General features: G+C 39.7%; 1 protein-coding gene across 1 annotated transcript; it reads left to right on the top strand.

Moving 5' to 3' along the window:
- The first annotated feature begins 2,444 nt into the window (after nucleotides 1-2,444).
- On the top strand, nucleotides 2,445-18,550 carry LOC105355218. The gene is made up of 17 exons (XM_020707688.2): nucleotides 2,445-2,570; nucleotides 9,576-9,725; nucleotides 10,320-10,445; nucleotides 10,534-10,664; nucleotides 10,824-10,911; nucleotides 11,016-11,126; nucleotides 11,493-11,540; nucleotides 11,686-11,709; nucleotides 11,866-11,922; nucleotides 12,050-12,073; nucleotides 12,191-12,253; nucleotides 12,414-12,470; nucleotides 12,626-12,649; nucleotides 12,796-12,852; nucleotides 13,001-13,024; nucleotides 16,541-16,603; nucleotides 17,958-18,550. The coding sequence occupies exons 1-17, from the start codon at nucleotides 2,501-2,503 to the stop codon at nucleotides 18,029-18,031; spliced, it is 1,191 nt and encodes a 396-aa protein (XP_020563347.1). The 5' UTR covers nucleotides 2,445-2,500; the 3' UTR covers nucleotides 18,032-18,550.

The following is an 18,550-nucleotide window of genomic DNA, read 5'->3' as shown; positions in this document are numbered from 1 at the left end:
CGGTGATCGGTAAAAACACTTTCTCTTTAACCCTTGTGCTATCCTGTGACCCCAGCCTTACTTTGACGTGTTCTCCCTATCATGATAAAGGTGGAAAGGGTTTCATGTAATCCATGGACACCAGTGAAGATCACAAATCATTGAAGAAAAAAGGTTCAGAGCACTGTCTGGTGGGTCTAGATGACCCAACTCCCAACGTTAAAGTGCCTAGGATAGCACAAGGGTTACATGACAGTGTGTAACATCTGCAGACAGACATGCTGCCGAATCAGAACTGGCGTCATGAAATGGCCGGCACAAAAAGGTGTGCACAATTTCTCGACTGTCATTGGCTAAATTCTGATATTAGCTGTTATTATTAGCCGCTATTATTATTTAACAGTAGTAAACCTGTGGCAACACTTCTGTGGGCCTCTTCTCTGACTCTTTCTAGCACATCCTAAAATTGTTGACCATCAGGTGGCCCTGATTTTTTTTCCTTTCTTTTTTTGCCTCTCTTATTTATTTATTTATTTATTTTTTTTAATAAATGCTCATATACAAACCAAGTTAGGGTGAACAAATGTGATAAATGCGCATATAGAAGAAACAAAAAAAACAAATTTTAAAAAATAGGCAAAGGCAAGGCAAAAAAGAATTCAAAATAACAAGACTTTTGATATATTTTGATAAATTACTGTAGTTTTCTTCTTATAATCATCAGTAAAATAATTTTAAAAAATGCTAAACAAAGGGCATGTATGTATTTTGCCATTTACATAAATGAATGAAATGTTTGCATAAAATAACAATAACATTAATGACATCAGAAATTCCCGGGTCCAGATTTTCCATATAAAAAAGAACATAAGGAAAAAAAAGGGAATATTTCAAACTTTGAGTTACAACCAATTTTGAATATCAGTCCAAAATATATTTTTCTGGTTACAAATGTAAAAGAGATGTTCTAACGTCTCAGTTTCATCAGGTGGCCCTGATGCAACTTTTTCAATTTTGTTTGTCTTGTCTTTTGGCTCCACCTTGTGGTTGTTTTGGTGACAACAAACTTCACTTTATCCCTTGTGCTATCTTAGATGACCCCCCCCCCCCCCCACCCCCTTACTTTGACGTGTTCTCCCTACTATGACAAAGGTGGATAAAGGTGGAAAGATTTCATGTAATCCATGGACACCAGTGTAGATCAGAAATCATTGAAGAAAAAAGGTTCAGAGCACTGTCTAGTGGGTCTAGATGACCCGACTCTCAACGTTTAAGTACCTAGGATAGCACAAGGGTTACGAGGAAACAACTCACATTTCTTCAGGTTTAGATAAAGTCCTGATGCTTTTGAAAATTTATCTATAACTTGAAGAACCCTGGGAACCTGTGAGGAGTTAATGTGATGTCATCTGCCAGCTGACTTAAACAATGCTTTTACCAGAAATAGAAATCCCATCAATATTACTCGGTTTTATAGATCTGCAGAAAACTTGTGCAACCAGAAGAATAAGGTGCACAGAGACAGGACACCCCTGTCTTCTTCCTCTCTGCAGACAGAATCTGCGAGTAGAGCCAGAACTCAACAGAACTATTTCCGTTTGCATAGAGGGTTTTAACAGCACTACACAAATATTCTTCTCCAGACAGTAGAATAGAAAAGGCGGCTCAACAGTATCAAACTCCTAACAAACATCCAGGAACAGAATGAAGCTTTCATCATCAGTAATGAGGTCTGGATAATCTATCAGATCTAAAACTAGTCTTAGATTGTTGGAGATGCATCGTCTTTCATGAAACCTGACTGATTCTCTTCTATTAATGTATCAAGAACACTTTTCATTCTCATGGCTAATATTGTGGCATTTTAATCATTATGAAGTAGACTTATAGGTCTCCAGTTATCTATCAGCAAAGTATCTTTGTTGGGTTTGAGGATCAGGATAATAACACCTTGAGTCCTGCTGGCTGGAAGAGTCATATTTGTGATACTTTCTGGATAAACATTCAATAAAAATGGGATTAAGAGTTCTGAGAAAAGTCTGCTGTTCTTTCCAGCGGACTTATTGTTTTTCTACTTGTTAATCAGATACTTCCTGTAAAGAAATGACAGAACCACATTTATCTTCTTCACTTATTGTATTGATGTTATTCAAGGAATCACAGGATGAAAAAAAGCTTCCTGACTAAATGTTGTTTCTAAAGTTCACAGTAGGAATCCCGACAAAAACTTGAAATATGTCGTTTGGATCATTTTCCATCTATATTGAACTGCAACACTGAGTTCATATTTGCTTGTGTCTTTTCTAATTGGGTGACCGCATCAGGCAGAGACTCTGATTGGCCCTCAGCTCTGTCACTTGGGGGAGGGGAGGGGGCGACTAATGGAGTCCAGCTTTTGGCTGAAAACAGGGAGGGGGGGGGGGGTGTTAGTTGAAGAGTTATTAAGCAAGTGGCACCGTGGGAAAAAGACGCATCAACATCATATTTGAAGCTACCTTTATTTGTTTTTTCTTTAAGAAAAATGGCGTCCGCGCCCTTCTTCTTGGGCTTTATCTTGCTTTTAGCCTGGTTTATCAGAAACATTCACTTGGGTAAGTTCTGATTTATCCTTTAACTCTTTTGCTATAAAATACTTACACCAGCACTTTTATAGGATTTTTTTTTTTACCTGATATAATTTCTTTATTTATTTGTATGTTTTTTGTTTTTTTTAAATATTCTGTCTGTCTTCTTTGATGGACCACATCTGAGTCTGAAATAAAGTGAATTATTACTCCTAACTTAAAAAATAGATCAAAACAACACAAAACCAATTCAAGTGGCTTAGTCTTTTCTTTTTTAACTGTGGTTTGTGTAACTAAATGGAAAAGGAAAATCATAATAATCAAAAAATGACTGTAAAATTAAAGTGAAAATGAAACGAAGAGCTTCCTCTTTGGTTGACACGTGACTGGGACATGTGAGTTAACAGGACTTCTTTTTTTGTGGGCAAAAGTGAGGAGTTGAGGAAAATATTGGCTGTAGTTGGCAAACCGAGGCGCTGAGATAAACATGCGGAGGCGCGTGCTGTGATTTCTTTCTCTTTTGTTTTTGTCACAAGGTTGTGGTTGACATTCAGAAGCACTAAGTGTCTCATTTTTGAGTAATGATCTGATCTGTTTAGGACAGTTTTCTTGCAGACTCTAACATTTTTTTTTCCTATCGTCAATCAAATTAAAGTGGTTCCAGATTTTGCTTCTTTTTTCAGTTTCATTTGTCACTTCTGTACATTTTTGTGTCGATGTTGTCTCTTCTAGTGTTCTTGATGACGCTAAGGTTGACTTCCTGATCACAGCTTTCGATTCGTGAGCACAATAAAGGAACATTCCACTGCATTTTTCACACTGAGTCCACCTAACCAGGTCCTGCTCAAAAACCACACGACCTGGACTGATCAAACTTGGATTCAATTATGCATTAGATAGTAAAAGTTTCTGATTTATGAAACCTTTATCTGATTTATAAAAAAAAATACAAATTGGACGATTGATAGGTTTAAAATGATCTATATTTTTTGAGCAGTAGTCCACCCGTTGTGTTAAGCTGAGCTGTATTGTAGGCAGACGACACCAATTCACACGACGGGAAGCAACAGAAGTTCCAAACAACAAATATTTATATTTTTATATTTTGAACCCAAGGCGCTGCAACCAGATAAAGCAACACAAACTTTAAAATAATTAAACAAAAAAGAAAGAAAGTCTATCCGTTCTGGTTTAAAAACTCTGTCCACCTCTCTCTTATTGGACCCTGACATTTTAATGTTCATCCCTGTCTTTCTCAGTTTCACCCATCTCTTTCTCTGACGTCTATTCTTTACTGGGGGTGTTAGAAAAATGGATTCTGCAATATATCGCGATAGTTCATTTGGCGACCCTCGTATCGATTCAAAACGCTGTCATGATGATATTTATTGCACTATTTCTGAGCCTCTTTCAGCGTCTGACTCTTGTTGTCCACTTCACCCTCCGACCGCTAGTTGGCAGCAGAGAACACGGAGCCTCTTTGAGCAGATCTTTCCTTTTTTTTTTTTTACTTTTCAAAGACAAAATACAAACTCCAGCAGAGGATGAACACACTACAATATCATACAAGTATATCAATCTCTCAGATGTCATCAACACAAAGTGTTAAAACACTTTAAAAAAAAACAACAGGAGCCCAGCAGCTCTACACCACAAAGAACCACAGGAAGACCTCAGCTTTTTTCATTGTTATGAGACACGGACTGTGTCCCAATTCCCACCCTGACCCCCTAACTACTATCAAACTACATAGTGCGGCACTATATATAGTACAGTGAATTTTTAAAGCAATTCAGACACCATGCTCACTTTTTTTTTTTTTAATGGCGGATATGACGTCATCGATTTCACTAAGTTAAAATCTAATTGATATGAGCATTTTGCGACTATTATTTATGGATCCACTGTCTTCTGAAGATAAAATTGTTGATGGTTTATCAAAAAAAAAAACATTTACAGAATTTTTTTATTAAAAAAATGTTCCTGCGCAATGCATTGTGGTCTATATTCGCCGATCTAGTGATCATTGATGAACACTGGTTTTTCGCAGAGACTTCTGGGAAATTTCCAGGGCAATGGATTTTGGAATTTTAGATTCGGACAGCACTACAAAATGGCGAACGCACTTTACAGTACACTATTTCGGGGTTAGGGTGGGAATTCGGACACAGCTCATGAACTATTTAGTTTAGACTTGGGATGGGAACCGAACAGATACTCTGGGCCATGTTGCTGCCAGTAACATACGAAAACGTGGATCGCGATGCTTTGTGGCGGACTCAGATAAGAACGAGTGAAGCACTGCAGCTACACAGCGGCTAACAGGCCAATGCACTTAGCATCAGCCAAAATGTTTTCGGGAAAAGCGGGCCAAAGTTCTGCAGAACCTCACAGTAGTAGATTCTAGTTCAGGGACCTGACGGATCAGAGGGATGTGTACAACGCTCTGGAAAAAGGTCGACATCGTGGCGATCACGTTACTTCCACGTGAGAAAGCGAGGCTGTAGCGGTGCAGAGCAGACATGTAAACAAAGCATCTTTGCCACATTACAGGAACTTTCCTTCATCCTGTCATGCTGCTTCATCATCACACTGTATTGTTCCTGGAAAGAATCCGTGCTGAATTTGACAATTTTATTACAATGAGAGACATATTGAAATTCAGGGAGAGTTTTTTCTAAGTCATACTTTTTTTAAAAGAGAAAAAATGTGTTCCGGTACAATATCAGGATACGTATCGTATTGCCAGACTCTTGCAGATACACCCCCCTATTCTACACTATCTACTGCCTAATTTCATCCAGGTTTGAGCAGTTCAGGTCGTCTGGTTTTTGAACAAAATCTGGTTCTAGGTGGTCTTGGTGTTTAAAAATACAGTGGAATGTTCCTTTAGCGCCCTCACAAATCAAACAGGAATTCAACTTCAGTGTCTTGAGTTCTTGTTGAAGCTCTTCTCCGTTTTCGCATAATGAGCTTTAGCTCCGCCTCCCCGCTCAGCACCAACACGTGTTGAGCGATGATGGAGCGGCTTGAAGAGAAAAAGAAGAAAGAAAGAGTGAAGAATCGCTAAAAAAAAACAAATAAAATAACAGAATTCCCATGAAGAAGTTGTCGTTGGCTTTAAAGAGCCAAGCGATGGGTTGTCAGTCGTTTCCACAACCACGTTTAGTTCATACTGATGATGGTTGGAGCGCCATTTCTGCTTTTCAAACGGGATCGTCTCCAGAGCTTATTGATAACATGACCAGCATTCTTATCATTAATTTCTGTGAACACGCTGAGGAAGAGGAGGGTGGTGTGTTCGTCCACTGAGCAGAAGCAGAAAAAAGAAGCGAATCGGATTCTCTAGTCTAGTGCAAAATATGATCTATGTTTCTATGAGATGAGAGCCGTTTGGTTCTCGACCGACACATCACAGTTTTGTTCAGTCTGCCTTTCTTGTTCCTGTAGCCAAAAATAAAAAAGGGCTGTTTAAAAAAAATAAAAATAAAACTCTTAAAGCAGGAGTGTACATATCCTAAAAGTAAAACAAGTCATCTTTTCCTGAATTCAAAAAATGTACATTGCGAGCCTTAATGTAAGCTCAGGATACACTGGTAGGTGGCAATGTTGCACATGGAAATTTAGAAAATGCAAAGTTAAAAAAGAAATTAAAAAAAATTTAAATACGTTTAACTCCGCCCACGTTGAGCCACGCCTTGGTCTGTTCACTGCAGCCAGGGGTAGGTGTCTGTTGGGGTTCCGTTCTGAAAAGGGTTTTATTTACATAATATATTTATTTGATTTAATAAAAATAGTGTTATGAACTATTAGTACGTAACATTGTTTAAGTACTAATAATTCAAAAACTACGCAGTAAAAGTACACAAAGGTACTTTTTTATTAACAGATGAGGCGTTTTATTACAAAGACGGAAAGCAGCGACAATTATATGTCATGCTCTGTTGTAAACCGTGCAATGGGGGGAGCGTGGCTTTCCTGAAGCGCTGCTGGCTCAGTGGAAAGCGCTCCAGCGGGCTCGGATTCATCGGGCGGGAACAGCTTAGGGCCCGTACACACCGGGACAAATTTTGCGTGCGATATTCGCCGACGTTTAACGCCTCGTCACTAAACAAAGGGGACCAATGTGAGTGTGCACACCGACGCGAAAAACACCACACGTCAAAGCGTCATTTTTTTAAAAACGCCTCGGGTTTGTTTTTTTGGTTTGACGCGCCGCGTCGAAAACTATACGACCAATGAGAATGGCGCTTTTGCACACGTGTCTGGAGCTTCTGAAGTTACAGTAAAACACAACTTGGGGGCGCTCAAACACAAAACTGTCTTGCTGAGCACACATACGTCAAGGCGAAGAAGATAGACGAAGAAATAATGACGGACATTCTAAAATATCCCAGAAAACGCTCATGATACATTTTCAGCTCTTGTACCAGTCGATAAAACTCCCCATGTTCTTCTCTTCTCGTAACTATGGGATGTACCCAAAATCGACGTCTTTTCCGGCGTCTTTCATCATTCAACAGAACAATAATTTCTTCATCGCTGGAACTGGAGCTAGAGCTACTGGTGCTTGAAATATTCATGTTTTCTTTGTATTATTCTGACAAGCCCGTAAATACTTGCTCTCTTCTTCTGAGTGAAAAGCGACTTTAAGAAGCGTAAAGTTGCGCAGCGCCACCTTGTGTACAGGAGTATTTCTGTTTTACATTAAGCGCCATCTAATGTCAGGAAATGAAATTGCATGTTCACTCGGCTCATCGTCAGCGAAAATCGCCTGGGTGTGAACATAAAAAACGTGTTGAAAAACGCTGGCGAATAATGCTGGCGAATATTCGTCCCGGTGTGTACGGGCCTTTAGCCGGCAGCAGGCGCTGTGGCAGGACAGCTGGGCTAGAAGGGGGCGACTCCAGATCGGGGAAAAAAGGCGGGGCGATCGGGTCCTCAATAAACACTTCAGTGGGCTGGAGTGGTCTTCTGCCGGGGACTTGACGCGCCGCAGGGGCAAGTAGTGACTTTGGGATGACAGATAGCATGTGCGCTAAGTGAATTCAAACACCCATGTGCAGTGACTTTAGAATTTATTTGGCCGTTCTGCATATCAATCAAGTCACTTACTTCTCTGTGAGGATTATGATTTGCTGACAGATTTTTTATTAATATATTTTTATTGGTTGAATGCTATAAAGCATTCAACCCTTTGTTTTCCTCTTATGCTATCTTCCGCCGTTTTTCGGCACTTAACTCCTACAATTTTTAACCTATTTTAACCATTCAACTTTTAAAATGTTCAGCTCTTTCAGTTTATTCCTGCTATGACTTTTGGTTTTTCAAATCCTTTAACTTTTTAAGATATTCCAGTTGTTCCGGGATTTTTTGCCCATTAAAATACATTGGGAAGTTATGGTGCATGAGGTTCCCGGTTCGAGACCCGGTCCGGACACTTCAAATTTTTCAACCATTCAACTACTAAAATGTTCAACTCTTTCAACTTATTACAGTTATTACTTTTGGTCATTCAAATCATTGAACTTTTTAAGATATTCCAGGATATTCCAGGATTTTTGCTCCATTAAAATACATGGGGATTCCCTGTGCCTAACTTCTTTTACAGTTTTTCACATATTTTAACCATTTTACTTTTTAAATTTTGAGCTCTTTCAGCTCAGTTCAGCCATTTCTTTAACAAATTCAGCTTTCTTTCAGCAATACAGCATTCAACCCTGCATTTTCTTCTGGAAATGCAGCTCCTTCTAGTTCTTTTGGTTATTTATCTTTGCTGGCTTGCGAGCTACCCTCATGTCCTTGAAGATCGACCGGTCGATCGCGATCGACGGAATGAGCACCTCTGATCTAATTTATTCTTTAAGGAAGTTTTAGAATCTGCATCGGTATTTACCAAGATAAAAGTCTGTATTTTAAAGTAGAACTCACATCCAGCATGAATTCCTGTAGTTGGTTGTTGTTGTTCTTCACCTTTCGAAGATTACAAACTACTGTTTCAAGTTTACTTTTTTATTTCATCATTGCGAAAACACGTGAACAATATTTTTGTCTGTTTGTTGAACGATGAAACAAGAATGTGTAGAAACTTTATATTAAAGATGATACTTTTTCCACTTTCTTAAGCAGATTTGCCCCGATAATTTAGATGAAACATGCATCACATTTTATGACAGTTTTCCAGAAGTCATCGCTCCCTCTCAGCAGTACAACCTTTGGAGGTCTTCCCTGACCTTTGATCCCCCGTCACGGTAATGGCGGTCGTGTCGAGGACCTGGTGGGGCTCTCAGGGGTGTTGCTGCTGAGACGGAGCGCTGATTTATTTCTTAATTTGAAGCGTGAGTTGTCGGGGCATGTCTGTTTTTTGAAAGTGGAAAAAAAGTCACGTTTTTACTAGATATTGGTCTCCAGTCTTGTTTCTGGTGAGCTACTGTCCTCGTTTTGCAGCTAACTCTGCTTCAGGCACTAGTCACCTGGATCAGGGGTGTTCAGCCAATCAGAAATGGAGACCCTGATGACCCAGCCTTCTAGCAGCATTGAAACGCATCCTCTCACACAATTCTGGAGTCGTAAAAAGGAGTCACACAACTCCTCGTGCACTTTGACCTGTGTGTGAATGTGGTTTTGTCAGGCGATGGATGCCGTTTTGAATTCGTGGTTAGTTTGAAGTTGCTCGAATTTCCAGCTGTGCGTCTGTAAACTGCATTTCATATTTAGACGATTTTGATATTCAAGTGTACATGTCAATACACAACTGCAAGAAAACACAGTTACACACAATTTATTAGTTTTCATCCATCCATCCATCTTCTAAACCCATTTTGTCCCTTTCGGGGTCACGGGGCTGTTGGAGCCTATCCTGGCAGCTCGTGGGTGAAGGCTGGGGGCAAGAAATATGTATTATGAGTTACAAAACAAGAACAATGAACTCCATACAAACACAATACAATAAAAAATCATCTGATGCTGATGGGAAATTATTCTATTTTCATTGATGAAGGTATTGACTTGACATTAATTTCTGCTTTGCAGTGAAGGTACTTTACGTGTTAAAGGGCTCCAGCGTCGTCCTCCGTCCAGATGAGGCGGAAACGCCCATCACCAGCATAAAATTGAAACACGGAGAGGATTTGGATGCAGAGTGGTTTGGAGGGAATCCAACTTTCTACCTCAGCTGTAACGGTAAGAAACGGGGTATTTTTTCAATAACAAACTTTTACAATGAGACTTTGGTTTCCAGTGATGTCACATCCTGTCTACTGTATATTGTACACTATTTGCACACTAATTTTGGACATTCTATATTACAGTTTATATCTGTATATACTGATATATTTAATATAGATTTTTTTATTTTTGTTATTCTTGCACTGAAATGGTGATGGCTTCAATTTCAATGGACAATAAAAGCAAATCTATCTATCTATCTATCTATCTGTCTGTCTGTCTGTCTGTCTGTCTGTCTGTCTGTCTGTCTGTCTGTCTGTCTGTCTGTCTGTCTGTCTATCTGTCTATCTATCTATCTATCCATCCATATGGAAAGGTGCGGTTGTGCACTGAAAAATGACCTCAACGTTCACGCCAACCTTCTGCGATTCTGTTGTTTTTCTTGTCTTGTGACAGAAAGACTGTTTCTTTTTTGTCAAATGTGAATGTTGGAGTGGCTGTAACTCGAGTGCAGAAAATCCAACCCTTTTCTGAGAACTCTTAGAAAAGAAAAAGTGAACAAATTCTGTTTGGTAAACGTTTCAACATAAACATCTGTCATTCATCCAGATAGCTGCAGCTTAAATACTAAAACGGGGGAACTGACGATCAACGATGTGAGGCTGGAGCACGGCGGCGTGTACACGCCAGAGATTAACGGAAAAATCCTGCCTGGTATAAAACTACAGGTTTTCTGTAAGTTATTGTTTGCTTTTCAGTAACTTTTCTTTGCTTTGAGTTATTTTCTTCATTAAAACAAGTCTTGTATTTGTTCTCTTTTCAGCTCCAGTCCTCAAACCCAACACTTCTCATGACTGTAATCCTGAGCAAACCCACACCTGTATCCTCACCTGTAGGCTGAACAGAGCCGAAGATCTGGGAGGAAAAGGAGACACGGAGCAACAGATCACTGAGGTACACAGAAAACATTCAAGATTCAGATTCAGCCACAAACTCTTAAATTATTTAAAGAATTGGAAAAAGGAAAAACGCCATTTAGTCCTGGTCAACCTCTAGTGCGGATTCTGACTTTTGTCCACGGCGAGGATGACATTTTTTAAACTTTGGCTTTAGGAGACGAAGGAGAAGACGTTTACCTGCAGCATGGAAAATTTCGTCTGCTCTGAGAGCAGCACCAAACCTCAAAACCCTCTCCTTCCTGGTGAGCCATCATGTCTGTAGAAACCCACAGAATGACAAAAACCACTAAAACAAAGAACAAGTCATTAATGAGTCTGTTTGTTCTCTGTGATCTGCTTTTTGTAGGAGGAGCGTGTGTCGCTGAATGGATTCCTGTAGTCCTGTCGGCTGTTTTAGCTGTTACACTTCTTACTTTTGTTGTTTTTTTGTGTAGGATATGGAATGTACGCAGAAAAAGTAAGAAAAAAGCATTTTTTTTCTCTGTTCAGTTAGAAAAATCCCATCTGTGTTCATAATCTGAGTTTGTTGAATGTTTTACTTGTGTGGCATGAATTCAGGGTCGCTAAAGTCTTCAGTCTGGTGGTTCTGCTTGGTTCTCTGTTATGAACACAGAGTTCTGATGAAAATGTTTCACATTGTGCTGCTTTCAATGACTCTCTCTTTCAGTAAATTTAAATTCAAGTCCATGTAAAATAAGGAAAACATGTCAAAAACACGTCTAATGAAGCCTGAATGGTTGCAGATGAAACACAAACCTGATCCATGTGTTCTTGACTCACCATGTAGACGTCAAGTTAACTCTGTTTTGGGTTTCTCAAACAGGACGTGTCAGGGTTTTAAGGCCTTTACCAAAAAACAAGTCATCTGAAGGTGAGATCTGGAATCTTCTCTACAAAAACATGAATGTAAATCCAGAAGCAGTCAGTGTTTAAATCACAGACGCTGGACTTTAAGCAGAAAACATTCATGAGTTTGGATTTGTTTGATTGCTGATCTTCTGTCTTCGTTTTTACAGGGGACGGCCAAACACTCTTGGATGGTGAGTGCAACTTTAGTTTGGAAACAAATTGAAATGGATGCAAACTTTGATTCATTTCTGTCACTGACAACGGCTTTTACTAAAAAATGGTAAACATTTTATTGGTTACAACTGACTGTTATTATGAGTGAACTGTTCTTTGGTTTTTTCAAACAGTTGATCGGAGGATTTTGAGAATTTTAAAAGAAAGAGACGAAATAAAGCTGTCTGAAGGTGAGATCTAGAGTCTTCTCTACCATCTTAAATCACAGACACCAAGCTTTGAGTAGAAAACATTCAGATTTGATAAATGTGTTGTGGCTTCAGATTTGTTTGATTGCTGCCCTTTCTTTGTTTCCAGAATGCGAGCTGATGCTTCTGACTGGTGAGGGCAAAAACTTAGATATGAACTTTTATTTGTCTGTCCCTGACATTTAAATAACCAGTTTTGTGAGTTACAACTGGTTATTATTATGAGTTAACTGTTTTGTTTTGCAAACAGTACGTTCCATGATTTCGAGGATTTTAAAAGAAGGAACTATGGTCAAGAAAAATCTTCAAAATGGTGAGTGTAAAACCTTAGTTTGAAAACAAATGGAAGTGAGTGGAGGTGAAGTTTTATTTATTTCTCTCACTGACAACAGTTTTGACAGAAAATAGTTAACATTTATTAGTTACAACTGGCCATTATCATAAGTTGACTCTTTTTCTGTTTTTTCAAACAGTTCAGGTGATGATTGAGATGTTTTTCAAAGGAAGAAATGAAACCAGGCAGAATGGAGGTGAGGTCTAGAATCTTCTTTACAGAAACATGATTATAAATCCAGCAGGAGGCGCCGTCTGCACTGAGCTTTAAGCAGACGACCTTCCGATTCATAAACCTGTTTAGGATTCAGATTTGTCTGATTGCTGATCTTCTGTCTTTGTTTTTTTACAGATGCTGAGCAAGCACTCCGGGAGGGTGAGTACAACACTTTAGTTTGAAAAAAAACGGGAATAAATGTAGGTCACAGACGACAGTTTTTACAGCCTCCAGCTGTGAAAATAATAGTAGAATTCAAATAGAAAACATTTTATTAGTTAACTCTGTTTTGGTTTTTCAAACAGTTCATCAGATGATTTCAAGAATCATCAGCAAAAGGAAGGAAAAAACTGCAGTTCCAGGTGAGATCATGGATCTTCTTAACTCAAAAAAATGAGTTGAAATCCAGCAGCAGGCGCTGTTTGAATCACAAACACTGAGCTTTGAGCAGAAAACATTCATGAGTTCAGATTTGTTTGATTGCTGATCTTCTGTCTTTGTTGTTTACAGAAGAAGAACTGAGTCCTCTGAATGGTGAGTTCAACACTTTAGTGTTCTATCATAGACAACTGCAACCTTACATGATCTTTGACTAGAACTCATCCAAAAACTCCTTGTGTAAACAAGGGTTACTAAGGAAACTGGCTGTCAAACACGGACTTGTCTTTTTACTTCAAAAAATGATTCTTCGCTGTTTTTCTCCACTTTTGATGTAAAGCCGTGAAACATTTCACAGGTCCTTATGACGTATCAGTGCTACTCAAATGTGGCCATCAGGGGGTTCAGAGGGGCATTAGCCCTTTTGTTTTCTTGTGGGGTCCAGATGACCCCACCCTTCCATTGACGTGTTCTCCCTACCATGACAAAGGTGGATAAAGGTGGAAAGATTTCATGTAATCCATGGACACCAGTGAAGATCACAAATAATTGAAGAAAAAAGGTTCAGAGCACTGTCTAGTGGGTCTAGATCAGTGTTTTTCAACCAGTGTTAGTGTGCCGCGGCACACTAGATGGTCAAGTGTGCCGTGGGAAATTGCCATCATTAACTGATCTAAAAACATTTTCCATCTCCAGGAGATCAGCTCTTTGTTCATCCAAACAGGCCCTGATAAAACACTGAGTAGTTAGGAATATAAAAGATCTTAAAATTACTTTTTCTTTGTGTTTATTTAATTCTATTAAAGACATTTTGATAAAAATGACGGTACCGCGATTTACCTGCGGAAAAGTCCCGCCCCTTTAACTGTCTCCACCAATCATTCTTGAAGGCTTAATCACACGTCATCAGTCTGACCAATCAGAAGTGGTTAAAGTCTTCACTTCCTTGTTCTCAATTCTGCTGATAAAGTCGCTGAGTTCCACCAAAAATACCAGCTAAAGCTCGTCTTTAGCGGTGTAGCTTTCCACAGAGTCCGGTGTCAGACCGTGGAACAAGTGGACAATACAATGAAGCTCAGAGACGCGAGTCTGTCTGCCCTTTTTTCGGCAGTTTTCACACTACATCTCCCATGATCCATTGTCTTAAAGGGAAAGTGCACAATGAGTCGCCCTTGTGAACTACAACAAACAAACAGTTTCTAAATTTTTCTAATTTAACTTTTATTTCATTTCTTAGAAAAAAACAGCTGCAACTTCCTGCTTTGTCTGCCAGAATTATCACAAAAATGCACGTGAGATTGCGGGGGGGGGGGGGGGCTGTTGATCAATACAGACCATGAATTTCTACTTTTTTTTTTTTTTTTTTTGGATGCTGGTGTGCCGCGGGATTTTTGTCAAGGTTAAAGTGTGCCGTGGCTCAAAAAAGGTTGAAAAACACTGATCTAGATGACCCAACTCCCTATGGTAAATAGCACATAGGATAGCACAAGGGTTACTGGGGGTGACAGACTAGGGAGGGCAGCTGTAGAAATCCAACTGTGCAGATATATTACTTGTCCTTTGGGTGTCGCTATTGTTTGACTTGACATGTTACATACAGGCTGGAATCAAATCAGAGGTGTTGGTCTTATGGTCTTAAAGGTTTTATGAGCTGTGGATCATCAGTACAGATATGAAGCGTTAAATATCGGCTTTGATTTGCAACAATGGACAGAACCAAGAATCTGTAGTTATGAAGAAACGGCATTTAAGAACGTCGACCATTCCAGGCCACCTTTTGTTCTGGGGCCCTTTTGGCTCCACCTGTAGGGGTTGCTGTTGCTGCGGTGCTCATTCTCATCGGGCTGGCTGGGGTCCCGCTCTGTGGTCTAATAGCCATAGTGGGCCCTGAGCTGCTTTGTTGGGTTGGCACCGTGGTGATGACCCTCGTGGTCGGGCCTTGGAACAAATGGATCCCCAGTTATACCATTTCTGCACAGCAGAACCGAACCAGACCGGAGATGCAGTTCTTAAGTTTTTGTTCAGGGTTAAATTGGGGGAACTGGGTGGGTGTAGGGAGGGGACCAATAGTAACCACCAGATGTGCAAGTTCTCCAATGATTAGATAGACGTGAAATTTTTATCATAGGTTTACCTCAACTATGAGAAAAATCCAGAAAATCAAATTGTCTGATTTTGAAGAATTTATTTGCAAATTATGGTGCAAAATACGTATTTTGTCAATAACAAGCAAGTACAATTTCTTGTTCTCACAGACCTGTAACTTCTTCTGTAGAGGATCCTCTGTCCTCCACTTGTGTCCTGTATCAATGATTCCTGTTTGAACTGGTTATCTATATAAAAGACACCTGTCCACAATCCGAAACAGTCACACTCCAAACTCCACGATGGCCAAGACCAAAGAGCTGTCCAAGGACACCAGCAACCAAATTGTCGACCTGCACCAGACTGGAAAGACTGAATCTGCAATAGATAAGCAGCTTGATGTGAAGAATTCAACTGTGGTAGCAAATTATTAGGAAATGGAAGACATACAAGACCACTGATGATCTCCCTCCATGTGGGGCTCCCCTCAAAGCGCTCACCCTATGGGGTCAAAGTGATCACAAGAACAGTGAGCAAAAATCCCAAAACCTCGTAGTTTACCTAGTGAATAACCGGCAGATAGCTGGGACCAAAGTAACAAAGGCTGTCATCAGTATCACACTACACCACCAGGGACTCAAATCCTGCAATGCCAGACATGTCCCCCTGTTACAGCCAGTACATGTGCAGGCCCGTACAAAGTTAGCTAGAGAGCATTTGGATGAAGAGGATTGGAAGAATGTCCTATGGTCAAATGAAACCAAAATAGAACTTTTTGGTAAGAACTCTCCTCATCATGTTTGGAGGAGAAATAATGCTGAGTTGCATCCAAAGACACCGTACTCACTGTAAAGCATAGGTGTGGAAGCATCATGATTTGGGACTGTTTTTCAGCAAAGAAACCAGGACGACTGATACCTGTAAAGGAAAGAATGAATGAGGCCATATAACCTCAGCTTTTAAGTGAAAACCTCCTCCCATCAGCAACGGCGCTGAAGATGTAACACGGTTGGGTCTTTAAGCATGACAACAATCCCAAACCCGTTACTCGAGTAACGAAGTAGTGGCTTCGTAAGAAGCATTTCAAGGTCCTGGAGTGTTCTAGTCAGTCTCTAGATCTCAACTCCTTAGAAAATCTCTGGAGGGAGTTGAAAGTCCGCATTGCCCAGCAACAGCCCTAAAACATCACTGCTCTAGAGGAGATCTGCATGGAGGAATGGGCCAAAATACCAGCAACAGTTTGTGAAAACTCTGTGACGACTTACAGAAAATGTCTGACTCCTGTCATTGCCAAAAAAAGAGTCTATAACCATAGTATTGAGTTGAACTTTTGTCCCTGACCAAATACTTATTTTCCATCATGATTTATAAATAAATTCTTTAAAAATCAGACAATGTGATTTTCTGGATTTTTTTTCTCATTTTGTCTCATTGTTGAGGTTTACTTATGATGAAAATTACAAGCCTCTCTTATCTTTGTAAGTGGGAGAACTTGGACAATAGGTGGCTGACTAAATACTTTTTTGCCCGTCTGCACATAGAGGTCAAAAAGCAGATTGTGGTGATTTTGTTGTGATTTCTTTTCAGAGGAAATAAAGCTGACTTTGGCGAAGACCTCTCAAACCGCTACTGAGATTCAGTCTAAAACGGGTGAGTGAAACAATAAAGGAATAAAAAGTACATTTTCTTTACCCCTTAAAGCCTGCAGACTGTGAAGGTTTTCAAAGTTTGACGATGTGTCTGTCACTCAAATTCATCTCATTGGTCATTTTGTTAAAGAAAATCTGGAGTCATAATAATAGCAAACTGTCTCCATGGTTACAGTGTGTAGTTCTGCTGAGCGATGTTCGAAATTGATGCAAATTTATGATATTTTCCGTTTAGATTTCATTTTTCGATCATCAGTATTTTGTTGAGTTTGGCCCACAAAGCTTGGAGTTTCTCCCAGAAGCCACACCCCCTAACTCCATTAACTCAAGAGGAGAATCGGTCCTAACAAATAATTGTTTTGTTTCCAACATGAAAGTGACAGGAGAAATGATGGACACGCCCAAAGGGGGAGGAGTCTGAACAGGCCACAAACCCTGTAGAGATGACACCAAAGAGAATGTAAAAAGTGACTCTTTGCCAGTTATTGCGACCTCCAACACTAAAAATGAACTGATTACTAAAACTGGATGAGATTTCTGACTGACAAACGTTCCACACAATAAGAGTCTGATGGTTAAGACAGAATAAGAATTAGTTTGCTTTGGATCAAACATGGTTACAAAGCCGAAAGAAGATGATGAAGAACAGTTTCCTTTCACTTTGCTCCTTTTTGGGCTTCTTTAACTTACAAGAACTGATATTGATCATTAAATCTTTTTATACCATGGTCCGGGTAAATATTCGATTCTGATTGGCTGCTGGGTGTGCATTAAAAAGTGATATACCACGGCATAACCGCACAGGGAAAAAAGAAGTTCCGGTCAGCTAGCTTAAATGTTTTGTATCACTGCGCCGGCTTCTTTAAAACAACCTTTTGCTTCATCATTTGGAAAAAAACAAGGTGAACTTTTTCCTCTTTTTCCTGATGCTTTATTCAACCCATTGGAAAGATCAGCATAGATATATCACTTTATATCGCAGATTCTTGACTGCAGCGGTGATGCTGCGCAACGCTTACTGTTTGTCACGCCGCACCACGTAACAAATAAGCCGCTTTTTGGGAGAAAAGTGATCCAAATAGGAAAAAAAAAACAAGAATTAAGGACTAAAAACTCGTTAATATGTATTGCTTTTGTAAGTGACCATGGTATAAGCAGGTTAATGGCCGACGAAGTATGCACTATCATTTTTTAACGCACTTCGTGTCGGACGGTTCAGGCTTCCGCGGTGTGCGTTAAAAAGTAATATTGCACACTTCGTTGGCCATTAACCCATACATAATTAACTCTAATGTTGGTAATCCTGAAAAATAAACAGTTCAGGGCTTTCATTTAACCGAGTCTTCTTCTGAAAGGAACTGGAACTGACGACGAATTCGAGGATCCGAGCACAGATCCACCTGAAGAGGGCGTTTCACAAAATTGGTGAGGATCTTTAAACCACCAGAGTTTTGTCCTGGATCAGCTGTGAATGATCTACCAGAGGCAGAGCGACCTGAAGTCTCCTCAGGTTCTCCTGATGGAACCGTCTTCACCTCTGAGCCGACTTAACAACTGTTACCTCCAGACTGCAGAGTCCTACACGACGGAATAGTTTCTTTGATGTTCTGGAACAATAATGGAGAGTCTTGCTCTAAACTACAGTCATTTTGATATTTTTGTTTTTCTATTCATTTGTATTTTTATTATAGCTTTGAGACCATCAGTTAAAAAAAAAAAAAAAGGGTTTGAGTGTTCAAACGGTGTCTGACCCCTTTATGGTTTCTGTGCTTTAATATGACAAAAATGCTGCTTTTACATGTTTAGGATTGTTCAGTCCAGGTTAAGTTCCAGCTTCCAACAATGTTTTGTTTCATCATCACTGATTTGTAACCAGATGATTTTGTGTATATATATACATATTTTTATCTGAACTGCAGTAAAACACTTGAACGAAGACATTCAGAAA

Source organism: Oryzias latipes, chromosome 2 (genome assembly GCF_002234675.1).
Source record: "Oryzias latipes chromosome 2, ASM223467v1".
NCBI classification, from domain to species: domain Eukaryota; kingdom Metazoa; phylum Chordata; class Actinopteri; order Beloniformes; family Adrianichthyidae; genus Oryzias; species Oryzias latipes.
The sequence above is the reverse complement of the archived record's forward strand: the minus strand, read 5'-3'. Positions and strand labels throughout refer to the sequence as shown.

Coding starts and splice junctions, on each gene's coding strand:
- LOC105355218 (XM_020707688.2), top strand. CDS start 2,501: ATGGCGTCCGCGCCCTTCTTCTTGGGCTTTATCTTGCTTTTAGCCTGG. Junction 9,726..10,319: donor TTTCTACCTCAGCTGTAACG/GTAAGAAACGGG, acceptor TCATTCATCCAG/ATAGCTGCAGCTTAAATACT. Junction 11,541..11,685: donor AAAAAACAAGTCATCTGAAG/GTGAGATCTGGA, acceptor TCGTTTTTACAG/GGGACGGCCAAACACTCTTG.